This window comes from Camelus dromedarius, chromosome 12 (genome assembly GCF_036321535.1).
Source record: "Camelus dromedarius isolate mCamDro1 chromosome 12, mCamDro1.pat, whole genome shotgun sequence".
NCBI classification, from domain to species: domain Eukaryota; kingdom Metazoa; phylum Chordata; class Mammalia; order Artiodactyla; family Camelidae; genus Camelus; species Camelus dromedarius.
In genome coordinates, this window is record NC_087447.1 from 15942814 (window position 1) to 15963375 (window position 20562).

The 20562-nt window shown below is 49.1% G+C and overlaps 1 protein-coding gene across 1 annotated transcript in view; it reads left to right on the forward strand.

The window, feature by feature from the left end:
- SYT13 (synaptotagmin 13) overlaps positions 1-18687 on the forward strand; it is a 36178-nt gene extending 17491 nt beyond the window's left edge. Inside the window, exons 2-6 of the mRNA XM_011000620.3 lie at positions 4807-5032; positions 8192-8326; positions 9855-10156; positions 14130-14259; positions 16113-18687. Of these exons, the coding sequence (XP_010998922.2) occupies positions 4807-5032; positions 8192-8326; positions 9855-10156; positions 14130-14259; positions 16113-16417 (1098 nt within the window). The 3' untranslated portion in view covers positions 16418-18687. The remainder of the gene's footprint in view (positions 1-4806; positions 5033-8191; positions 8327-9854; positions 10157-14129; positions 14260-16112) is intronic.
- The last annotated feature ends 1875 nt before the right edge of the window (positions 18688-20562 follow it).

A 20562-nucleotide genomic window follows, 5' to 3' on the forward strand; every position in this document is an offset into this window, starting at 1 on the left:
CAAATTAATTATGTCACAAAAGGGGTGACCTAACATCTCTAGTTAGGTTAGATGTTTGTTTACAGATCATTAACTGCATAATTAATTTCCCTTTTTTCAACATAAGCCCCATAAGAAAGGACTGCATCTGCCTTCTTCACTTCTGGGTTCCTAACTCTCAGCGTTGGACCTGGCCTGTTGTAGGGATCAATAAATATTTATTCATTAAATGAAAGTTCGCTACCCCTCCCCCCCACCATCTGTCTTAGCTGGGATTACTGGAAAGCTGTCTGCCAGAGAGCGCTGGGCTCTTCATCAGGAAGTGCCCTCCACCTATGCAGGATGGAGAGGGGGAGGGAGGGCGCACACAGAGAGGGTTACTGAGCCAACTACCAGTTGGTGACAAAGGAGACTACTGGATCTCAAGGTGTCATCTTCTGTAAAGCCACTGAACACCGCCGGGAGGTGCAGTGAGGAGGAAGGGAGGGTAATTCAGTGTCTGGCTTCCAGCACACCGTGGTCAAGTTCTCTCCATGGGGTTTTAACTCTTGACAGTTTGATTTGCCCGTGGGTGGACCCGGAGTGTCTCCGGGTGTCTCACACCTCAGCAGTCACTGAGAAGCCCTGGGCAGGTGGCAAGAGGGGTGTGGCGTGGGTGTGACATGAGGCATTTGGGGCTGTGCCCACGTGAAGCTGATCAGAGTCCATGTAGAGCTGGCCCTGGTGGAGAGGAGCAAGTCCCAGAGACAGGTGAGACAAGGACAACCCAAGGAGACATATCAGAACAGGCTGATGCACCAGTGAGGATGTTTCTCCCATCTCTGCCCCTGCAACGCTGTGCACGGCTGGGCATTCCCTAACTGTTGAATGCCTGCTTCCGCTGGACAACTTCCATGATGCATCCTGCGTCTCTCTTCCCAGACCCTCTTCCCTGGGTTCAAGGAGCATTGAAAAAGAGGAATCCTGCCCCTCCTACATCCGCTGTGTAAGGCTTGAGCTTGGGTCCTCCTGTGGGATCTGCTCCCCTGAACGCCTCCTTCCTCCCAAGCATTCCTACGCTCCACCTATAATCCTTTCCCAGAATCCCTCCCTCAACTTCTAAACCTCTTTTCTGCTTCTTGGGCACTGAAGTTTAAGCTATTTAAGTGGAAACATTGATGCATTTGAAAGACATGGTGGAACCAGTGGTTTGAAATGCAGTAAATAAGACTGTACAAGGGAACGAGGTAGGTCATCAGCTGCTGCTTTTGCTCCTTGAAGAGGCCTGTGTTGCAGTCATCGGACTTGCCTCTCCACCGGGTCAAAGTCTAGAAATCATTCTCCACTAAAGGCAGCCACTGCCGCACAGGATGCTTTTGTTTGGATGCAGAGGGGTTCAGGGCAAGGTTCAGGGAGGATGTTTTTGCCTAGGCAGAATTTCTCTGCACTAGGGTCACGATCTCCTGTGATGCTCAGTAAAAATGCAGTGCATCCATTCGGAATGCTCTTGGCTGCAGGTCACAAAGCCCTCAATCCAAACAGTCTTCAATAATAAGAAAGATGTTGTTCCTGTAACCAGAAGTGCAGAGGTAAGACAGCTTTTAGGCTTGGTTGAGTCGGTGGATTAATGACACTGTCATCAGAGTCACAGCTTCCTTCTGTCTCTCCGCTCTGTGGTCCACCGTGTTGGCTCTGTCCTAGGACTGGCTCACCCTGCAGTCGTGAGACAAGACCACGTGTTTCCTGTCCAGCAGGGGACAAAAATCTCTTCTAGTGCCATGGAAAGCAAGTCCTTTCATTTTGTCTGGGGTGGTTTCCCCAGGGCAGGTGCCAATCCCTGGGCCAGAAACAGTCTCCAAGTTGCCAAGAATGGGTAGAATCAGAACAAACAGAAGCCCCCTCCCCTTCCCCTGGGTTCTACTCCCCAAGGGGTGACTTGGAGAAAACCTGGTGACTTGGAGAGAAGGTGGTTGTGGGAGAAGATAGAGATTGACAGAGACCCAAGAAAAGCCCAGCCTGCTGCTCTGGGGTGCATCTCACACACTCGTTGGTGGCTCCCAAAGTTCTCAGCAGCACAAAGTGAGACCCAGTGGGCAGGGAGGAACGTGGACCCAGGCTGTGCAGAGACGGGAGGCGACACAGACTGAACCTCACTCAGCATTGAGCCCGATGATCATTTCTCCATTAAAAATGCAAAGTCAGCCAAACTGGATCAAACTGGGAGTTAATCAACATAGCTCTTTCGTAAAATGATCGAACTGAGATGAAACCAAATGTAAATGCAAAAGTCTCCCCCAAACCAGCCCACAGCCTTGGTTCTGGCCCCAACAAGTAACAGAACAGGATGACTCTGGGAAGAGGGTGTGGTCCAGCAGCCTGTGGGAAGCTGAGGGTTTTCATGCTGCTGAACAGGAGGGAGTCTCAGCTGCCAGAACCCTGGGATGCTACGAATGCCACTTAGAATCCAGCATCCAGAACAAACAGGGATTTTCTTTCTTTCCTTTTTTTTTTTTTTTTTTTTTTTTTTTTTTGAGAAGCAGCTGCAGAGCAGTGGAAATGACACAGATTTGAAGTGAGAATGTCTGGAGGCTTGAGTGTATACAGCTCGTCAGTTGTATGACCTTGGAGCTCCTCCATCCTCCATTTCCTTATTGTGAAATAGTGTAATAAACATAACTCAGACTTAGATGAAATCTTGGAGGTGGACACCACTTTGTAGAGGACAAAAAGGCATGGGAACATCAATCACTGCTCTGTGTGCCTCCACCTGGGGCCCAGCCCTCATCCTTACCCCTCCCTCTACTTTCCAGGCCTGCCCTCCTACAAGTTCTAGCTCATATCACATCCTGGCTCCTCCCAGGCCCCTCGGGGCTCCTCTGCTTGCCCCCTCCCCACCCCACCACATGTATTGTCTGCTCTCCCCATCTGTTATTTACAAAAACTGTCTGCTGCCTGCTTTTGTACTGCGGTCCCTAATTGCCCAATATACTATTATTCACTCTTCTGTTTGTGGCTGTCTCCCCAGATCACCTGTACCTGCTAATAGAGAGCTGTGTCTCTCACATCTTTGTAGCTCAGTGGTAGGAGTAAAACAAGCCTTGACATCATCTGTTGCTTGCAGTGACCTCTCAGAGAGGTGAAGTGACCTGCCAAAAGTTATTCAGCTCGGGTGGCTGGGTCAGTACTAGAATTCTGGGCCCCTTGATTTCCCTTTTGTACCTCCATGGGGTGGAGGTACAAAAGGGGACCTGGCTTTGCAAATCATCCAACTCCTCCCGGGGGCGACTAGTGGAAGTGCATAGCAATGGTCAGCATTGCCGAGAGGTGGTCCCTGCCTGGCAAAGACCTGAAGGCAGAAAAAAGATTAGGGGCCACTGGGGCAGTGGGCTCTGGGGCCAGGCTGGTCTAGGCTTGATACGGCCACTGCCCCTACTTTCTGATTCCAGGCAACCTCAGTCCATTGAACCCAGAAGTGCTTCTGGAGCCCATACGTGCCAGGTGTGCTCAGCAGAGATCAGGACAGAGGTGTCCTGGCTTGGGCTGCATTGTAGGCTACCAGGCAGTGTTTCCATGGGAGAAATGAAGCATTTTATCCCCTCTAAGCCCTTTCAGGAGTTCTGAAGAACACATAAAGCGATGCAGGGGCAGCAGCCCGCAGGGTACTCACAGGAAGTGGGTCTTCAGGAGAGGCTGGTTCCTGCTCCTGCCTCCTTAGTGCCTTCTTGTGGAATCCCCCTCCAATGTCCAGTCAATGAGGATAATTAGGAATGCCCCTGACATCAAGCCCCAGCTCCCCTCAGGAATGGTTGGGGACAGAGTCTCAACCAGGGCAGGATGTCCAGGAGTTGACCTTCCTCCAGGTGGACCAAGCCCTGCCCCAGGGCACACAGCTGAGCAAGCGGTGCACCAGCTGTATCTCAGCCCCCACTTGCTCCTCATCCAGGCATCTTTGTGCAGTGCACAAACCACACAACTGAATCTGGCAGCCCTAGCCGCAAGTGTGTATTGCATGATCCCTATGAGCAGACACTGTGCCTGGGACACAGCAGGAGCAAGACAAGACATAACCCCTTTGCTTTGTAGCTCACACACTTGTGCAAGAGAGGGACCACAAATAGGCCAGGCGCTGATGGAAACAACATAAGGTGTGAGCAATGCTGTAAAGCAAAGCGCGGGATGTGGTGATAGGGAGGGACAGGCTTGAAGGAGGGGCTTAATTTAGAGCAGGTGGAGATGGGGTGGGTGGTTTGGGAGGAGGGATTGGGGGCCAGAAGCCAGATTCAGGAGAGTTCAGCCTGTTTGAGAAGCAGGGAGCTCAGTGGCTGGCGAGGGGTTTGGGGTGATGTCAGAAAAGTGAGCAGGGCCAGGCTGGGCAAGCGTTTATAGTCACTGCAAGGAGTTTGGACTTTGTTCTGGGCATGGTGGGACCACTGACATTTCTGAGGTATGGGGTGGAGAAGCGGAGGGGGAGAAGAAATGAGAGCAGGACGAGGAGAAGAGAGAACAAAGAGGCATGCACAGATGATGTAGCAGAGGGAAGACTGCCCGCCATTGGCCCAGGTAACACCTGTGGTCACAGTTGCAGGGCGCACGGGGGATGGATGGACAGGGAGATGAATGAACAGGGCTGACATCGCAGCAGGCCCTGGGATGACTCACGATGTCGTGGATTCTGCTGAGCTTGGGGAAGACATTTTACCTTCCCAGTTTGTACTCCTCAGAGTAGAAAGAACCCACTGTCCTTCCTCTGCCTCCCATGAGAGGTCGCGTCGTCTAGTCTTCCTGCTATGGGGGGAAAACAGGCAGGAGGTCCTCTCGTGGACTAATCAGAGTGACTTGTGTTTGCAGTTCAATGTCAAAAAGTCCACAGAGCCCGTCCAGCCCCGAGCCCTCCTCAAGTTCCCAGACATCTATGGACCCAGGCCGGCTGTGACAGCCCCGGAAGTCATCAACTATGCCGACTACACGCTGAGGACCACCGCAGAGCCCAATGCACCTGCTAGCCCCCAGGCTCCGAATGACAGCCGCCTCAAGAGGCAGGTCACAGAGGAGCTGTTCGTCCTTCCTCAGAATGGTAGGGCTCTCCTGCCCCTCACTCTTCTATGGGCGGTACTCATCGGGGTCTGAAAGCTTCTCTGTAGACGCTGGGCGTGGCCAGCCCCAGCGTCCATGGCATTTGACACTGGGCAAGCAGTGGGCACAGAACCTTGGAATTACGGTCCTTTATTCTGGCTGCGTGTTGCCACATTGCTTCTCCCGAGGCCTCCAGCTCTCCCCTGGGAAAGAGAGAATCCCTTTCAAGTGGTGTGTGCAACTATGGAGAGGGAATAAAGAGTCATGGTTAAGCTATGGGCTTCAGAATCATGGGTTTAATTCTCTCCCCTTTTATATACCCATTGTGAGACCTTGATCATGTCGCTAGTCTTTCTGGGCTTCCATTTCCTTGTGCATAAAATGGGATCCACTATCACCTGCCCAGTAGAGCTATGGTCAAGTGTAAATAACATAATGCATATGAAGTGTTTAACTCAGGGCCTGAAACAAGGATGTCATCAGGACATCTCCTTAATTATTATTGTTTCTATTCTCCTTCTCAGCATCAGCATCCAGAGTGGAATGCCTTTAGGTGTCCAGTGCTGTGCTGGGCACTGGGGCAGCTATGGAAGCAGAGACAGTTCCTAACCCAAAGGAGTGTGCAGGCTTTTCTCAGGAGACAAAAAAATACAGCCAGGACAATGGATTGTCCTGTGGTTTGGGGTTTTGTTTTGTGTGGCTGGAGAGGGAGATGGTGGAAGCAGAAGCAGCAGAACAGGCTCTGACACTGACCCCACTTCTAAGGCATCTTCCTGGCCTGGGTCTGGTACCCACACTGGTCAACGAACAGGTGCCTCCCGCCTGGCGCAGCCCAGAACCACCGTGATTACGCTGGCATTTCTTCAAGAACAAATTCAGATAGTGCCTTTGGCAGGAACAAATCCTGGTTGACTTTTAGCCTCCAGGTTTGCCAGCCCAGTTTTTTAAATTGAAGTATAGTTGATTTGCAATGTTGTGTTAATTTCTGGTATGTAGCATAGTGATTCATATATATATAATTTTTCATATTCTTTTCATTATAGGCCATTAGGTATTGAATATAGTTCCTTGTGCTATACAGTAGGGCCTTGTTGTCTATCCATTTTATATATAGTAGTTAGTATCTGCAACTCCCCAACTCCTAATTTATCCCTCCCCACCCTGTTTCCCCTCTGGTAACCATAAGTTTATTTTCTATGTCTATGAGTCTGTCTCTATTTTGTAAATAAGTTCATTTGTGTTCTTTTTTTAGATTCCACATGTAAGTGATATCATGTGATATTTTTCTTTCTCTTTCTGGCTTACTTCATGTAGTATGACGATCTCCAGGTCCATCCATGTTGCTGCAAATGGCATTATTTTATTCGTTTTTATGGCTGAGTAGTATTCCACTGTGTGTGTGTGTGTGTGTGTGTGTGTGTGTGTGTATCACAACTTCTTTATCCAGTCATCTGTTGATGGACATTTAGATTGCTTCCTTGTCTTGCCAGTCCACATCTTAAATTAATATAGACCCATTGAGGATGCAAGAGCTTAAGCTTGGAGGGTGGGGAACAATTTGCATGAGGACCCTTGGGAGTGGTCCTCATAACTATAAGCATAATCATAACCACAATTGTAACTACAGAAGAGCTCCTCTTTCTTGAGAGCCCCAGATTTCTCAGAACTAGAATGAAGCCAGGATCGAACACCCTCCACCAAGGGGAGCAGCAGAGCACTTCAGAACCTGGAACTTTGAAGAACTCAGAACACAATAGTTTGTTTCCTCTTTTCAGTTCCTTATTCCTTTTGCCCTGACCCCCACCCCCCAAGAAGGCAACAATCAAGTTCTGATTCCACTGAGATCTAACAAGAGCTGACTGGCTCAGCAAATACTGACCAGAACCAAGAGAATGCAGGGGAGGAGTACACCAGATCGGTCAGACACTGTCCCCATGATGTGTTGAACTCGGTCCATTTGGACCAGCAACGATCCTCATCAATCCCTTGTAGAGCTCGAAGTCTCAGTTCTTGAAGCTGAATCCCCTACTGCGTCTCTGAGTGGTGCCGCCTTTGTTCTGGTCCAGGTTTGTTTCTGTTTTCAAAGCCTGGGACAGTCTGAGAGCTCTGGGCACCAGGCAAGCCCCCTCTGGTGCTTGCCTGCTGTACTGGTCCATGTGGTGTCCTTGGAAGCCACCCAGGTCCTGGGTGCAAGTTTGTCTCACTTTATACATTTCGGTTCACATCCTGGTCAATCTGTTCCCTGCTTAGATGCACCAGGGAGATTTTTCACTACTTTCAGGAACCCCAAAATGAACCATTTTGGGAATTAAATACTCCTTTTATATTTCTGCCCTTTAAATTCGTTCTGAAAATCAAAAAATTTTTAAATTCCAATTTGCTTCGAGTGGAGTCTGCTGCATTGCTTGATCCTTTCATTCTTGTATTATGTTTGAATAATGAGGATCTTCCAGATGTTTGGCTTCTGTCCAAGTAAGGGAACCAATGAGCAACATTTGTAGTTTCGGGGACTTCTGAATTAAAGATAAAGTCATTCATTCATTCAGCAAGTATTTATTGCACATCCACTAAGGTCGAATCCACTGTCTCTAACCTCGCCTTCTAGCATCTTCTCCTGACTCATTCTCTGACATTTATTTCTAGCCATGAACTCCTGGGGAGCAGGGATTGGACTCTGGGAAAGGTAGATCTGGAGACATTCTGAGAAATGATTTGCCTGAAACAGGGTGACCAGAACCACAAGGCTGTGACAGTTTACCCTACTGACAGCTCACCAGAGGCCAGGTCCTGGGCTAAGTACTTTTCTGACTTTATTTCACTTCATGCTTACAGTAACTCCAGGGAGAAGGAACTATTCCCATCCCCATTATAAAGATGAGGAAACTGAGGTTCAAAGAAGTCAAGTAACTTGTCCAGTGTCACATAACTATTATGTAACAGCTCATGTCTGACATCAAGGCCCATGTCTCACCCACTGGGCTGTGATGGTCCCTTGAAAGGTAATGTCCAGAACCACAGGTGTTGCCTTGGTGCAGCCACTATGATTTTGTACCCAGATAAGAAGTTTTGGGTTAGGTATAGGTGGCAGAGATGGAAAAAATGTGATTCAAAAAACAGGACCCCAGCATGGATGGAGGTCATGGCTTTACCTTCGCAACAGGTGTGGTGGAAGATGTCTGTGTCATGGAAACCTGGAACCCAGAGAAGGTTGCCAGCTGGAACCAAGCCCCCAAACTTCACTATTGTCTTGACTACGACCGACAGAAGGCTGAACTGTTTGTGACTCGCCTGGAAGGTATGCTTTTAGCTGATGCTCATGAACTTCTGCATATCTGTCTCCTGGGTGGAGCTGTGCAGACAGGACAGGAGCATCTGTGGCTGGAGGGAGCACTGGCTGCTAGATTTGCACTCTGTAACAAACAAGACCCTGAAGCGTGTGATGCTCAGACACACAGGGTTTTTCCTCTTTCTCATATAACAGTTCAAAGTGGAGATTCCTGGTTGGCAGACATCTTTCCTCCAAATAGTGATTCAGGGACTAGGCTCCTTCCATTTGTAGCTCCATAGTCCCCTCAGGACTCCTTGTGATCTGTATCTAGCAGGTGGAAGGATGGGGAGAACAGGGAGAGGGCACAACTGCTGCTTACAAACAGTAACCTACACTTGGCATCTGTCACTCCTGTTCCCTTCCCATTGGCTGGAACTCAGTCACATGACCACTGACTGCAAAGGAGTCTGGGAAGTATGGCTTAGCAGTTGCCTAGAAAAAAGAGGGACTGGGTCTTGGTGAACAGCTAGTCATCTCTGCCATAGGTGCTTTTGATATTGAACAGGTCTTTGTGTTGGATACAGAAAGTGTTCTGAATGGTCAGCAAAGCTTCCGTATTCCTAGAACCCGGTAGTCTTGCCTATAGAGCCAAGATGTCCCCGGTCTCCCTACCCTGACAATTCACTTTACCATCAGCAAGCAAAGCTAAGACTTTGCAAAGGAATTGGGGTCAAGAATGAGCTCCTTTATGGCTCCTAAGTGCTGGAAGCTGAAGGACAGGATAAATTGGCCTTTTGTATTTAATTTTTTTTGAGGAAGAATTTTTTTCTTTTTGCTTTCTTTAAAGGTTTTTATTTTGATTTTTTTGGCATTTTCATATACTTTATGACATGTGATCTTCACAACAGTCTCATTTTATAGATTAGGAAGCTGAAGTCTAATACCACCAGGTGACCTGTCTAAGATCACTCCAACTAATTGGTGCCAAAGTCAGGACTAAGCCCAGTTCCCTTAAAGCTTGGTGGAGGGCTCTTTCTATTAGGGCACACGGCCTGGGGTCTGTATCTTCTCTTCCTGGGTAACGACAGCTACCACTTCACAAACTGTCATTGAGGAACCAGTCATAAAAGCACCACAGGTGCAAATTTCCACACTGGGAAGCATTAAAAACACCAAAGTTCAGAATGTAAAACAACAGTCATGAGATAGCGGCCAACTGATTCAAAAGTGATTGTGTGGGAAATATTTAAAACGGAGAACAAATGAATTGTGGTATCAGTAGCAACACTAATAAAAAGCAGCAGCAGTTTGTGGGCCCTGGCGCCTTGGGGAAGCCTCAGAGTCATGGGGAGGATCTCCTATTTCTAAATGTCTTATTGGAAGGCATTCCACAAAGCCAGGGTGCTCAGCCCCGGGGTCTTCCCAACACCCAGGGTCGTGACCGTTAAGCAGAATTCTGCAGCTCTAAACAGGGCTGTGCTTCTCCCGCCCCCTCCCCGCCCCCGCCCCATCCGTGAGAAGCCCCATGTCTGTGCTGCTTTCTCCTTGGCTGCAGCTGTGATCAGTGACCACGATGGGGGCTGTGACTGCTATGTCCAGGGCAGTGTGGCCAACAGGATGGGCTCCGTGGAGGCCCAGACGGCCCTGAAGAAGCGGCAGCTGCGGACCACGTGGGAGGAAGGTCTGGTGCTCCCTCTGGTGGAGGAGGAGCTCCCTGCCGCGACCCTGACCCTGACACTGCGGACCTGTGACCGCTTCTCCCGCCACAGTGTAGTCGGGGAGCTGCGCCTGGGCCTGGATGGGGTGTCCGTGCCTCTAGGGGCCGCCCAGTGGGGCGAGCTGAAGACTTCAGTTAAGGTAGGATCGCCTCTCACTGGGAAAGGTAAAACCCGTTCGTGGAGCGTGGAGTGGCAGGACCAGGCCAGCGCTCACAGACCAAGCTTCAGAGACCTTCCCAGTCAGGAGATGGGGGTCTGTGGAGGGAGGCGGAGTTTAAAAGTCAGGTGGAGTCTTGAATAGGATGGAGGACTGGAGCAGACCTATAACCCAGGATTTGGGATTCCCTGGTATCTAGTTTTGCTTCAAGCTTGCCATTCAAAGACACTTCCATCCCTGGCCTCGCTGGCGGAAAACACATTATGAGGATACTGGCTCTGGTGCTGACAATATTATCCCCATTTAAAAGCATCTGTATCCCTTGTGCACCTACTGTGTGCCAGGCACTGCCGGGGACAGACGAGCACCAGGCAGAGCCCCTCTCCTCATAGGAAGTACAGGCCAGAGGGAGAAATCGGAACGGATGATGTGACAATGATGACAGACAGCTATGATGATGGTGAAATCTGACATATGATGAATCCTAAGATGACTAGGAGGGCCTAACCAGAGTGCTCTGATGGGGTGTTCTAGAAGGCCTGGTGTGCAGTGGTGAATGTGCTGGACTTTGAAGGAGTGACCAGGGTTGGGGGGTGTTGGTTCTAACCCGGGAGGGTTCTCCCCACCCCTTTGCTGCAATAGAAGCCATGAATGGGAAACAAGCATCTCTTGAGATGTTCAGGGAGGGGTTTCTTAGAGAGCAAACCATGGTTCCCCACAGGCCAAGGCAGCGAGGGGGTCCAGGAAAGTCAGGGCTGCAGGACACTGTATGTCTATTTAGGCCCCAGGGTCAAGGCCTTGTCTGACGACCTGCCATGATGGTGCCGAAAAGGAACCTTCTGGATGGCCAGTCTCTCAACCAGCTGGTCAGTGCCTTATCTGGAGACCGTTTAGCCCACAAAGCCTAAAATAGTTGCTCTCTGGCCTTTTACAAAAAAAGTTTACCTTTTATAGGATCAGGGTCCTGACCCCCATGGTAGAGTAATAAAAATCCTGAAAAGAGCACTAAGTTTTGAGCACTTGCCATCTATCAGTTGCTGCACCAAGTTCTGTCCCCAGTCAGCCAAGCAGAAATGGCATCAGCACTGCCGCATTTACAGGCAGGAGAACTGAGGCTCTGCACAGCTCAGTAACCTGCACAGGGTCGCCCAGGTGGGACAAGGCAGGCTTGGCCTTGAGGCCAGGTCGATCTAGTTGTACATCCTGCGTTGTCCTCCAGCTGCCGGGCGATGTAAGTGCCTGGCAGTGTGTATGTGGCGTAGTCGGCAGGCGCCTTTCCTGATGGACGCTGCGGGGTGGGGAAGTACACTCACTTCCCACCTGCTCCGCTTTTTCCTGTGATCTCTCCAGGCTCAGAAAATTGATAAACGTTGACAGCCACTCTCAGCTGAAAACCAGGCTGTTCCAAAGCACACTAATTAGTGGGCGATCTGGGACTTGTGTGGAATCACAGTTGGGGCCCCTGGGAAGAGAAGCCCTATACTTCGGTTTATCCAGATGGTAAACCAGCTCTCTCCAGAGATGGAGGGGCTCCCCCTAGGGCTTTGGAGAATTTGGTGCTGCTCCCAAAAGGTGGAAATCCAGCCTATCTGGGCAGAAGTCTCAGGCACGTAATCTACTTCCATGCTTTCCCCTAGAAGAACAGAAATTGTGCATTTATTCCACAGATACCTTGTCTGGTTTCCTCTGTGGGTCAGGCACTATGCCAGGAGCTGGGGACACAGAGTGATGAGGACAAAGGCCTGCCTTCATGGCTCGTCCATCCTAATAATCATCACGCTCTCTGTAGCTATCACTGTTCCACAAATGTACTTTCCCGTCCACTTGCACCTGCTTGCCCCAAATGTGAACGATCTCAGATGGAGATGGTTCTCTCAGTGTGCGTGGCAGGAGAGAGCCCCAAGGCCAGGCTAGGGAGCCCCTCGCCCCAGCTGGAGGGTGCAGGCTGATGTGAGCAAAGTAGTAGAGCCATCAGTCGCTGTAGCCTGCATGTTTTCTCCTCTCGGTCAGAATGGGTTAAAGGAGGTGTCAGCAGCGCCCCAGTTCTCACCGGAAGACACTCGTCCAAAAGTGACATGTGCGTCACCAGGGACTACAGAATGACCCACTCTGAGGGCAGCTTGAATGATTCTTTGAGCATTCGAGAGAAAGATAGGGGGTGGGGAAAACCAGGAAGAGGATGGAGAAATAGAGGATTATTTTTGTCAGCAGGTACTTTAAGCAGCAGAACTGAGGGGGCAGCTGCTGTTAAACTTCTCCAGCTGTGGTGCTGCTGGCACCCCACACAGAGGTGATGAGCCCTTCACCTGTCCTGGGGGGGGGATGAGGACTCAAGTCGGGTCCCCCTGTGGCCACAGCCCTGGCCAACAGAGGATGTCCAATAAGTGCCGTTGAATCAGGAGGTTGGTGCCCATCCCAGCTCTGCTGCCACCTTTCTGGGCATGTGTCTGAGCCTCAGTTCCTTCAGTGTGATGAGAGATCTGCCCGCGGAGGATGCTGGAGAACCATGGGCTTAGGGCTTGGGCTTTGCTATCAGACCAGAACCCCAAGGCTCAGTTTTGCTGCTTACTGTCTGCATGACCTCAGGCAGTGAAGTGCCCTCTCCGAGCATTAGGGTATTCTGCTTAAAATTGGAACGAGATCTGTATCCCTCTTACTCCTGTTGTCCGGAATTATTCCATCACATGACTAGCCACTTAGGGCTAGTTCAATTGCTGGGGTTGTATTGAAGACGTTTTTCCTGGATAAGAGGTGTGACCCAGGCAGAGCGCTGGCCAGCTCCTCCATCCAGCCTCACTCCAGAAATCCAGACTGGCTTCCATCCACCCAGAAGCAATGTTCCCACTTAATAATCTCAATAAGTTGTGATTGCCCTTCCTTGATAACTAACAGTAATAGTCAAAGCAAGGAGGCAGATGCTGTAGTGTGTGCTTGGCACTGCTCTAAGCCATTAAGTAAATGTTCATTTAATTTTCACAATCCCATCAGGTGGAGATATTATTTCCATCTTGCAGATGAGGAAATGGAGGTTTGGGGAAGTGAAATAACTTACCCAAGATCACAAAGGTACTAAATGATCAGATTGGCATTCAGATCCAGATAGTCAGATTCCAACGTCTGTCCCCTTAGCACTGCCCTTGGACTGTGACCACCTCCTACAGGGACTCTTGGTCATTTTTGTCCCTCAATGTATTTGTTCAAGTTGCAAGCAAGTTCTTGGAGGAATCTCAGTAGAAACACTGTAAAGCTACAGAGCGGGGACAGACATGCTGGAAGCTTCGCAGAGGCATCAGCACCTCCCGCAAAGCGCAGTTACTGCCAGCATCTCTGGTGCCTTTCCTCCCATCGTATGCCCGGCCTTTTGTTGACAAGGTTGGCCATTCTGTTGACCAAGCCAGGCCCTGCTCAGCATTAGTACATCACTTTATTGACTCTCTCAGTCCTATGGGGGCTGGAGGGACTCTTTCTTCAAACAGAGTTAGGTCTTACAACTCCCCACTGTCCCAGAAAACTGATCTATCAGTGCAGTGGTTCTCAAACTGTGTTCCCTAGAACCCTAGGGTTCTACACAGATGCCACAGGAGCCGGAGTAGGGGTGGGGTGGGGGTGGGCAGTGGTTGGTAATGAAAGTAAGAGAGGGTCCTGGCCCTCTGTCCTTGCCACATCCTGAATGGCATCTCTTTGGTCTGTTTCATATGCTGGGTTTGAATATAAGCTATTTGGAAAAATTACCTCTTGTGGCAAACGAAACACACTCATATTGAAACACATGCTACATAGAATTCCTCTGTGCCGTCCTCCTTTCCGCAAAGGTGGAGAAACCAGCATTGATAGGTAAATGGTTTCGAGGAGGCCTGCTGGATACAAGCCCAGTGTGACCCCAGCCTCAGCAACAGTTCATGGATCAGAAGCATCCCTAAATGAAGCTCCCTCCTCATCCCCTCTTCTGTCTCAGGAGCCGTCTGCTGGAACTGGAGAGGTCCTTCTGTCCATCAGCTACCTCCCGGCTGCCAATCGCCTCCTAGTAGTGCTGATTAAGGCCAAGAACCTCCACTCTAACCAGTCCAAGGAGCTCCTGGGGAAGGGTGAGTGAGGTGTGGGAGGGGAGCCAGGACCCCCTTCTGCCTCTCAGAATGTGTGCAGATAGGGAGGTGGCGGCAGGGAGACAGTGAGGACAGGTAAGCAGGGAGGTAGAACACGAGTCCATTGTGGAGTCAGCCTCAGCTGTGTCTTCCACCCCAAATTCACGAACCGCTTTTGAAGGACACATTCTCTTCTTTAAATTTATATCCTGGGCCAAGCCCATCCATTAGGGCCCAGGTATAAGCAACCTGGGGCTCCCCTACCTTGCAGATCCACCATGAGAAGACTTCCCCATGAGTCATAGGAAGCCCAGGGTCAGACTGTAGCCACAGAGTGGAGTATCTGGGCTGGAGGGGAAACTTGGCCCAGCCCTCATCACCCAGACCTGGCTGGACCCACCTTATGAGCCAGTGTTGGGAAGCCCGAGGTCTCCTCCTCCAGTCTCAGCTGGCTACCACTGTGCTCCCTATGCCCACCCTAAGCTCCTCTCTCTTCTCAGCCTTTACCAACCTGCCATCCCCACACCAGCTGAGTGTGGGTGATGGCAGAAGGTGTGTGGGAGCATGGACTGAGGCGGCCTGAAGCTTAGGACATCTGCACCCCACATATCCAAATAAACATCACTTCAACATTCTGGAAGCCTCGGTTTTTCCTTCTGGATTCCCCAGCACAGGCTCCAAGTCTTAGGGACCAAACAGGCTCTCTCATCAGAGCATGAAAGCAGCATTGGTTAGTCGTATGATACCTGGACTGAGTTAAGTGCTCATAGCAGGATATAAATAAATAGATATGTGTGGCAGAAAACAAACAAGAATTGCCTCCACATTCAGAACATTTGAGCAAGAGATTTGGGGCAAATGAAATCAGAAGAGTTGGTCTGGCTAATGTTCCTGAGTCAGAGGTCAGAATTCAATGCTTTGTCCTCATCCCCATCCCTGTTCCAGACACGTCTTTGCCTCCTTCTCTCCCCCCCCCCCCCCGGTTTTTATAGCTCCTATCAGGACAATTATAGCTCAACACTTTATCTCTCAAATATCTCTGCTGAAATAACAAACTAACCACCTGGGGGTGATAATTATAGCAATAAATAGAGAGTAACAATTATTCTCACACTGGCTTGGGAAACCTTGACTAAGGAAAACACAGCCCTAGTCCTGATCCTGATGCTACAGGAAAGCATGTTTAGTGACCTGTTTACCGATTTCCTGGAGGCTGCTCTGTTGGTGTAGGGCCCGTGGGGGTCAAGGCAGGCTGCCCTCACCCTCCACATGAAGTCAGGATCCTCGAGTAAAACTTGCAAAAGAACAGATGAGAACTCAACCAACTAGCAGGAGACCTACTGTCTTAATAGTAGACAAACATGCTTGGATGGAGACCCAAAGGGGTGATGATGAGAGGATGGGTTTGTTTTTCTGATCTGAGTTTAAAATCAAGCTGCAGGACATCTGAGCTGTCATCCTGGGCTTGGTATGATGTGGGACATGAAGACACTCGGAAGGGCTCACGACAAAGCTTTCCTGGCCATCCTTCAGCCTGACCCAATCAGGAGCCACTCATTGACCAGCCTTATATGTTGTGCTATGGTCTGTTTTCCATACTTGAGACAGGAGCTTTTGTCATATCCCCATGTTGAGACCAGGGCGTGCCATATGGTGGGCATCTGATAACTGTTAAATGAATACATGGCCCATGAGGTAGGGGGAGGGGTGGGAGAGAGGGGGCCTCAATGCAGATCTTGAGCCAGAGACCCTGTCTCCCCATCCCCAAAAGGGAGCATCCTCCAGGGTCCCACCACACTCCAGAAGCTCACTCTTGGCCCTTCCCTCTGTCTCTTTTCCCCTCTGCCCCTCCTCAGATGTCTCAGTCCGGGTGACCTTAAAGCACCAGGCTCAGAAACTGAAGAAGAAGCAGACGAAACGAGCCAAGCACAAGATCAACCCTGTGTGGAACGAGATGATCATGTTTGAGCTGCCGGATGACCTGCTGCAGGCCTCCAGCGTGGAGCTGGACGTGCTGAGCCAGGGTGCCGAGGGGCAGAGCTGCACGCTCGGGCACTGCAGCCTGGGCCTCCACGCCTCGGGCTCCGAGCGCAGTCACTGGGAGGAGATGCTTAAGAACCCGCGCCGGCAGATCGCCATGTGGCACCAGCTGCACCTGTAGCCGGCCACCGGGGCTGCCTCCCTCCTTGGGCACAGCCCGTCCCTCCAGCCCCAGCTGTCCTCTGTGACCTCCTCTTGTGCCCTATCCACATTCTGACACCAGAAGACAGACATATGTGCAGAGACCTGGACCCTATTCCTCTCCCATCACACTCTCGTTTCTAAAAAATGAGCAAGGCTGGGCAGGGCAGGGCAGAGACGGGACATCTGGGTCACTGAGGAATGCATTTCGTTCTGGGTTATTGAAGAGATGCTTATCAAATTATCAAACACAGCTCATGTGCAGGTACTGCAGCGGGGGTCGGGCCAGACTCAGAGAAAGCTTAACTTGGGGAATAATGGATGCAAAGGATGGGCTTTTCAAAAATAAGCATTTCATAAGTGTGGAAGGAAATGAAATCTCTTGGATCATCTCATAAGAATTAGAGACTGTCAGGGCGGGACGGAATCTTAGCCAGCATTAAATCATGCTTCTAATCCAAGCAGCAACTTGCCCAGCAGTTCTCAAACCTTAGTGTGTGAAGAATCACCAGCAGATTCCGGGACCCTGCTTTATACATTCCAAATCCGTATTCCCGGCTGAACCCCAGGAGCCTGCATTTTTAACAAGGACTGAGTGGTTTTAATGCTGAGGCTGGGGCACTGCTCTTGAAGAAGTCCCTCTTACAACATCCTAGACGGGGATTCCCAGTCCTCATCGGGCCCCCAACACCTGGGGCAGCCAGTGTCAATGCTGGACACCTTAACTGTCAGTGTGCAATTTGGGAACTTCCATTTTTTATTTAAATATTTGAATTCTTAATGTTTTTATTTGTGCTTTTCCGCTCCTTCTCTTGGACTGAATTTTGTGCTTTCTATTAAATAATTGTATTGTCTCATCGCAAAATCAGTTTATATTATACTCGGGGAGACCTTCTATGACCAGGGAGAGGTGGGATCTCCTGTTAGTTACTGGGCACTGGTTGTCACGTCCACCAGCATCACCAAAGGGACCCTCTGAGTCAGACCCGTCCCTTCTCAGCATAGCAGTCATTTGAGGAGGAATTCAGTTTGGGGCATGTATTCATTTAGTCTGACTCTGTGGAGGTGGAGAAGGAAATGAGGTCCTTTGCAAATGTGCCTCCTTCCTTCCCGTTTTAGGGCCTGTCACCTTAATCAGTAAATAACCAGCAGCTAGGTTTCAAATCACTACCGTATTATTCCAAATAGCTGCCCACATCATTAAGTGTATTATGAGCCCTGCTGAGCGGATATAATATTTTTCTGGGAACCAGAATTCCTAGGTCCTTTTGGCGGCCACCTGTCAAATAGGACTAATGACACGGCAGCTGTCTCTATGAATGATGTGACAGATGAAATAGTTGTAGAGCTATAGGTAAAGTCATCAGACATGTCAGCAGTTGGCCTAGAAATTCATGACACTGAGTTTTACCATTCACCTAATGACAATTATAGCTCGCTATGTAAGTGTAATTAATGAGAGAGAGGATAGAAAAGCTGTGCTTCCCCACCAAAACTCCGTCTTGGTGAATTTTAAATTACCCAGAGATATCAGACAGCCAAATCAAAGTCTTCAGTAATCTTTGCATCAGCTTACCTGGTACCAGATCCATTTGCAATCTGCTACCAAATTAGAGTAACTGAGTCTGTGCGAAGACACTGGATCTTTCTTTGAAAGGAACACCTTGTCCTTTGCCAGGGAGCCTTTTCTAAGAAGTGCATGAAGCAGAGGTGAAAATAAAGTGAGAAGCCATCTCAGAGCGGGCTGTCGCCCACAAGGTGATCTGGCTCTGTCACACACACAGTGATGGGGCTAGAGAATTGGGTGTCCAGTCTCATTAATCTGTGACCCTACTTCTTGCATCAAATCCGTGTGTATTTTTTGAGCACCAACTGATCAATTGTGTGCATCTGTCCATTTCAATTGGAGATATGACTCTTAGTGTAGACTGAGTCACAAATCACCCCACATGACATTATGTAGAGAGTGCAAGACGGGAGAGCAGCTCTTCAGGGGCAATTCCTTTGGGATATAAGGGCGTCCTGGGCTGCAGGCTGCAGAAGCTTATACCAGATGGAAGTGAGGACCACCAGAAGAGAGTCCTTGTGATTTCTTTTTGCTGCCTGTGTTTCCTGTTGTCAATGCTAAGTGTGTGTCTGTTTTGCAGTCATGAACTAAAGCACAAAAAAGACGCATGAGACGTAGTCATATGTCTGGTGTCACACTTTGGAGCAAAACCTTTCAGTGGTAAATAAATAATTTCCAACAGAGTCAGTTTCCTGGTGGTTTTTTTTCCCCCCTTTCCTTAATATTTTAGACATAAAATGCAGAAAAACAATTTGATAAACAGTCATGAACTCCTGCCACGTTTTATAAAACTTAACAAATAGAGTTAAAATCCCCTCAGCCCTTTGGTCAGGAGGCCACCATCCTGAATTTGGGGTTTCTCACCCCAAGCCTTTCTTTATGTTTTTACTACATAGATATAGAAACTCTGAGCACAATAGAATATTTGATATGCTTTTAATTTTAAATTGTATCACACTACTTTTGCTCCACATTAAAATTTTGAGCTTTATCCGTGCAGATATATGTATCTAGTTCATTTACTTTTTCTGTTGTTATATTATATTCCATTGTATGAATATACCACAGTCCCACTCTCCTGTTGATGTATATTTAGTAATTTCTTTCTTTTTTTTTTTTTCTGTTAAAAGAAATGCTGGTGTGAATGTTCTGAAGCAAGGCCTCTTGGGGCTTTAACTTCATTCTAAAAAGGAAAATTAGGTAGAAGCTAGAGACTTCTCTTTCTCTAACATCCCCAAAAGAAATATTCCCATCACTGAAAGAATCAAGTGCAGTGGCCCAGGTTTCACCTCTGCTCTGGGTAGTGGTGGGCGGGGGCTGGAGGAGGGTTCTTCCAGAGTCCTGTCATCTTAGGCCCTCCTGGTGGCTGCTACAGCCCTGGCTTCTGGAAGAAGAGGCTTAGGCATTAAGCCTGAGGCAGGGCCTGAATTTTCAGGTTAGTCGGAAATCAACCAGGTCACAGGGAATTAAAACCAAAGGCTCTTAAAAAGGATAAATGAGCCATAAAGAAAGTCTTCGCTTTCCAGGACTATGCACATTATTCTTTATTTTATATTATATACTTATTTATGATATTTTAAAGACAGCCAGGATTTTTATATTCATAATAAAATAGCAGAAGCAGGTTTTATCCCACATAGCCAAATATTGTGTAGACTATGTTTCAGAGGTAACTCTGAATATGGTCCCCAGAGCCCAAAACTAATATCTGAGAGTCTGGATTTATATACATGGAAGAGAGAAGAAGAGTTCATTGATGCTTTATACCGGGCTTCCCACTGAAGCACTTTAAATAACAAACTCTGCTCCTGCCTATAAAATGAATCAAGTCTAGAGTATTGCTTTTAAGAGCTGAGAACTTGCAGCCCAGCTGGGCTTTGTCGCTGCCACCTCCATGGTCCTGGGTAAGTCACTTGTCTCTGGGCTTGTTTCCAGATCTGTAAAATAAATTTAGACAAAATGATCACTCTTCAAGCTTTAACGTTTTGTGATTCGCTAATCGAGGCTTTTCACACATACCTTTGGCCTCCAGTCTCATGCGTAAAACAAACCAAATGCACATCCATATGTACCTGCCCTCCCTGCCCTGGAATCTGGTGTCCTGACAGCCCCCCACCCACCTCCAGACAGTATGTGCAATGTTACCTGAGGCTCTGAGTCAGTCTCTTCTCATTTGCTTAATTACTAATGGAGCTGATGGTAATTTTCCACACAAGAGTTTCTATATTTTTAGAACCAATTGGAAGCACCACCATTTCAAGAGCTCGGAACCCTAGCATCTCTCCTGTCTCCCTCCCTGGGCAGATGCCTGGCAAGGACAGAGCAGCGGGATGTGGTTGTGGATGGCTTTAGGGGGCTGGGCGTTTTCTTGGTACCAGCCTTGGAGAACTAACCCCTGCTCCCCTCCCTTGCCTCCTGAAGGTGAGCCGGCACAGATGGCCCCTGGTGGGGACCTCAGCAGCTTCTCCAAACCAGAGAGGGAGGCAGGCGCCTACCTGGGAGGAGGTGGGAGGAAGACAGACTTAGGTCTGGAAGCCAGGCGTTGCCATAGAAACCAG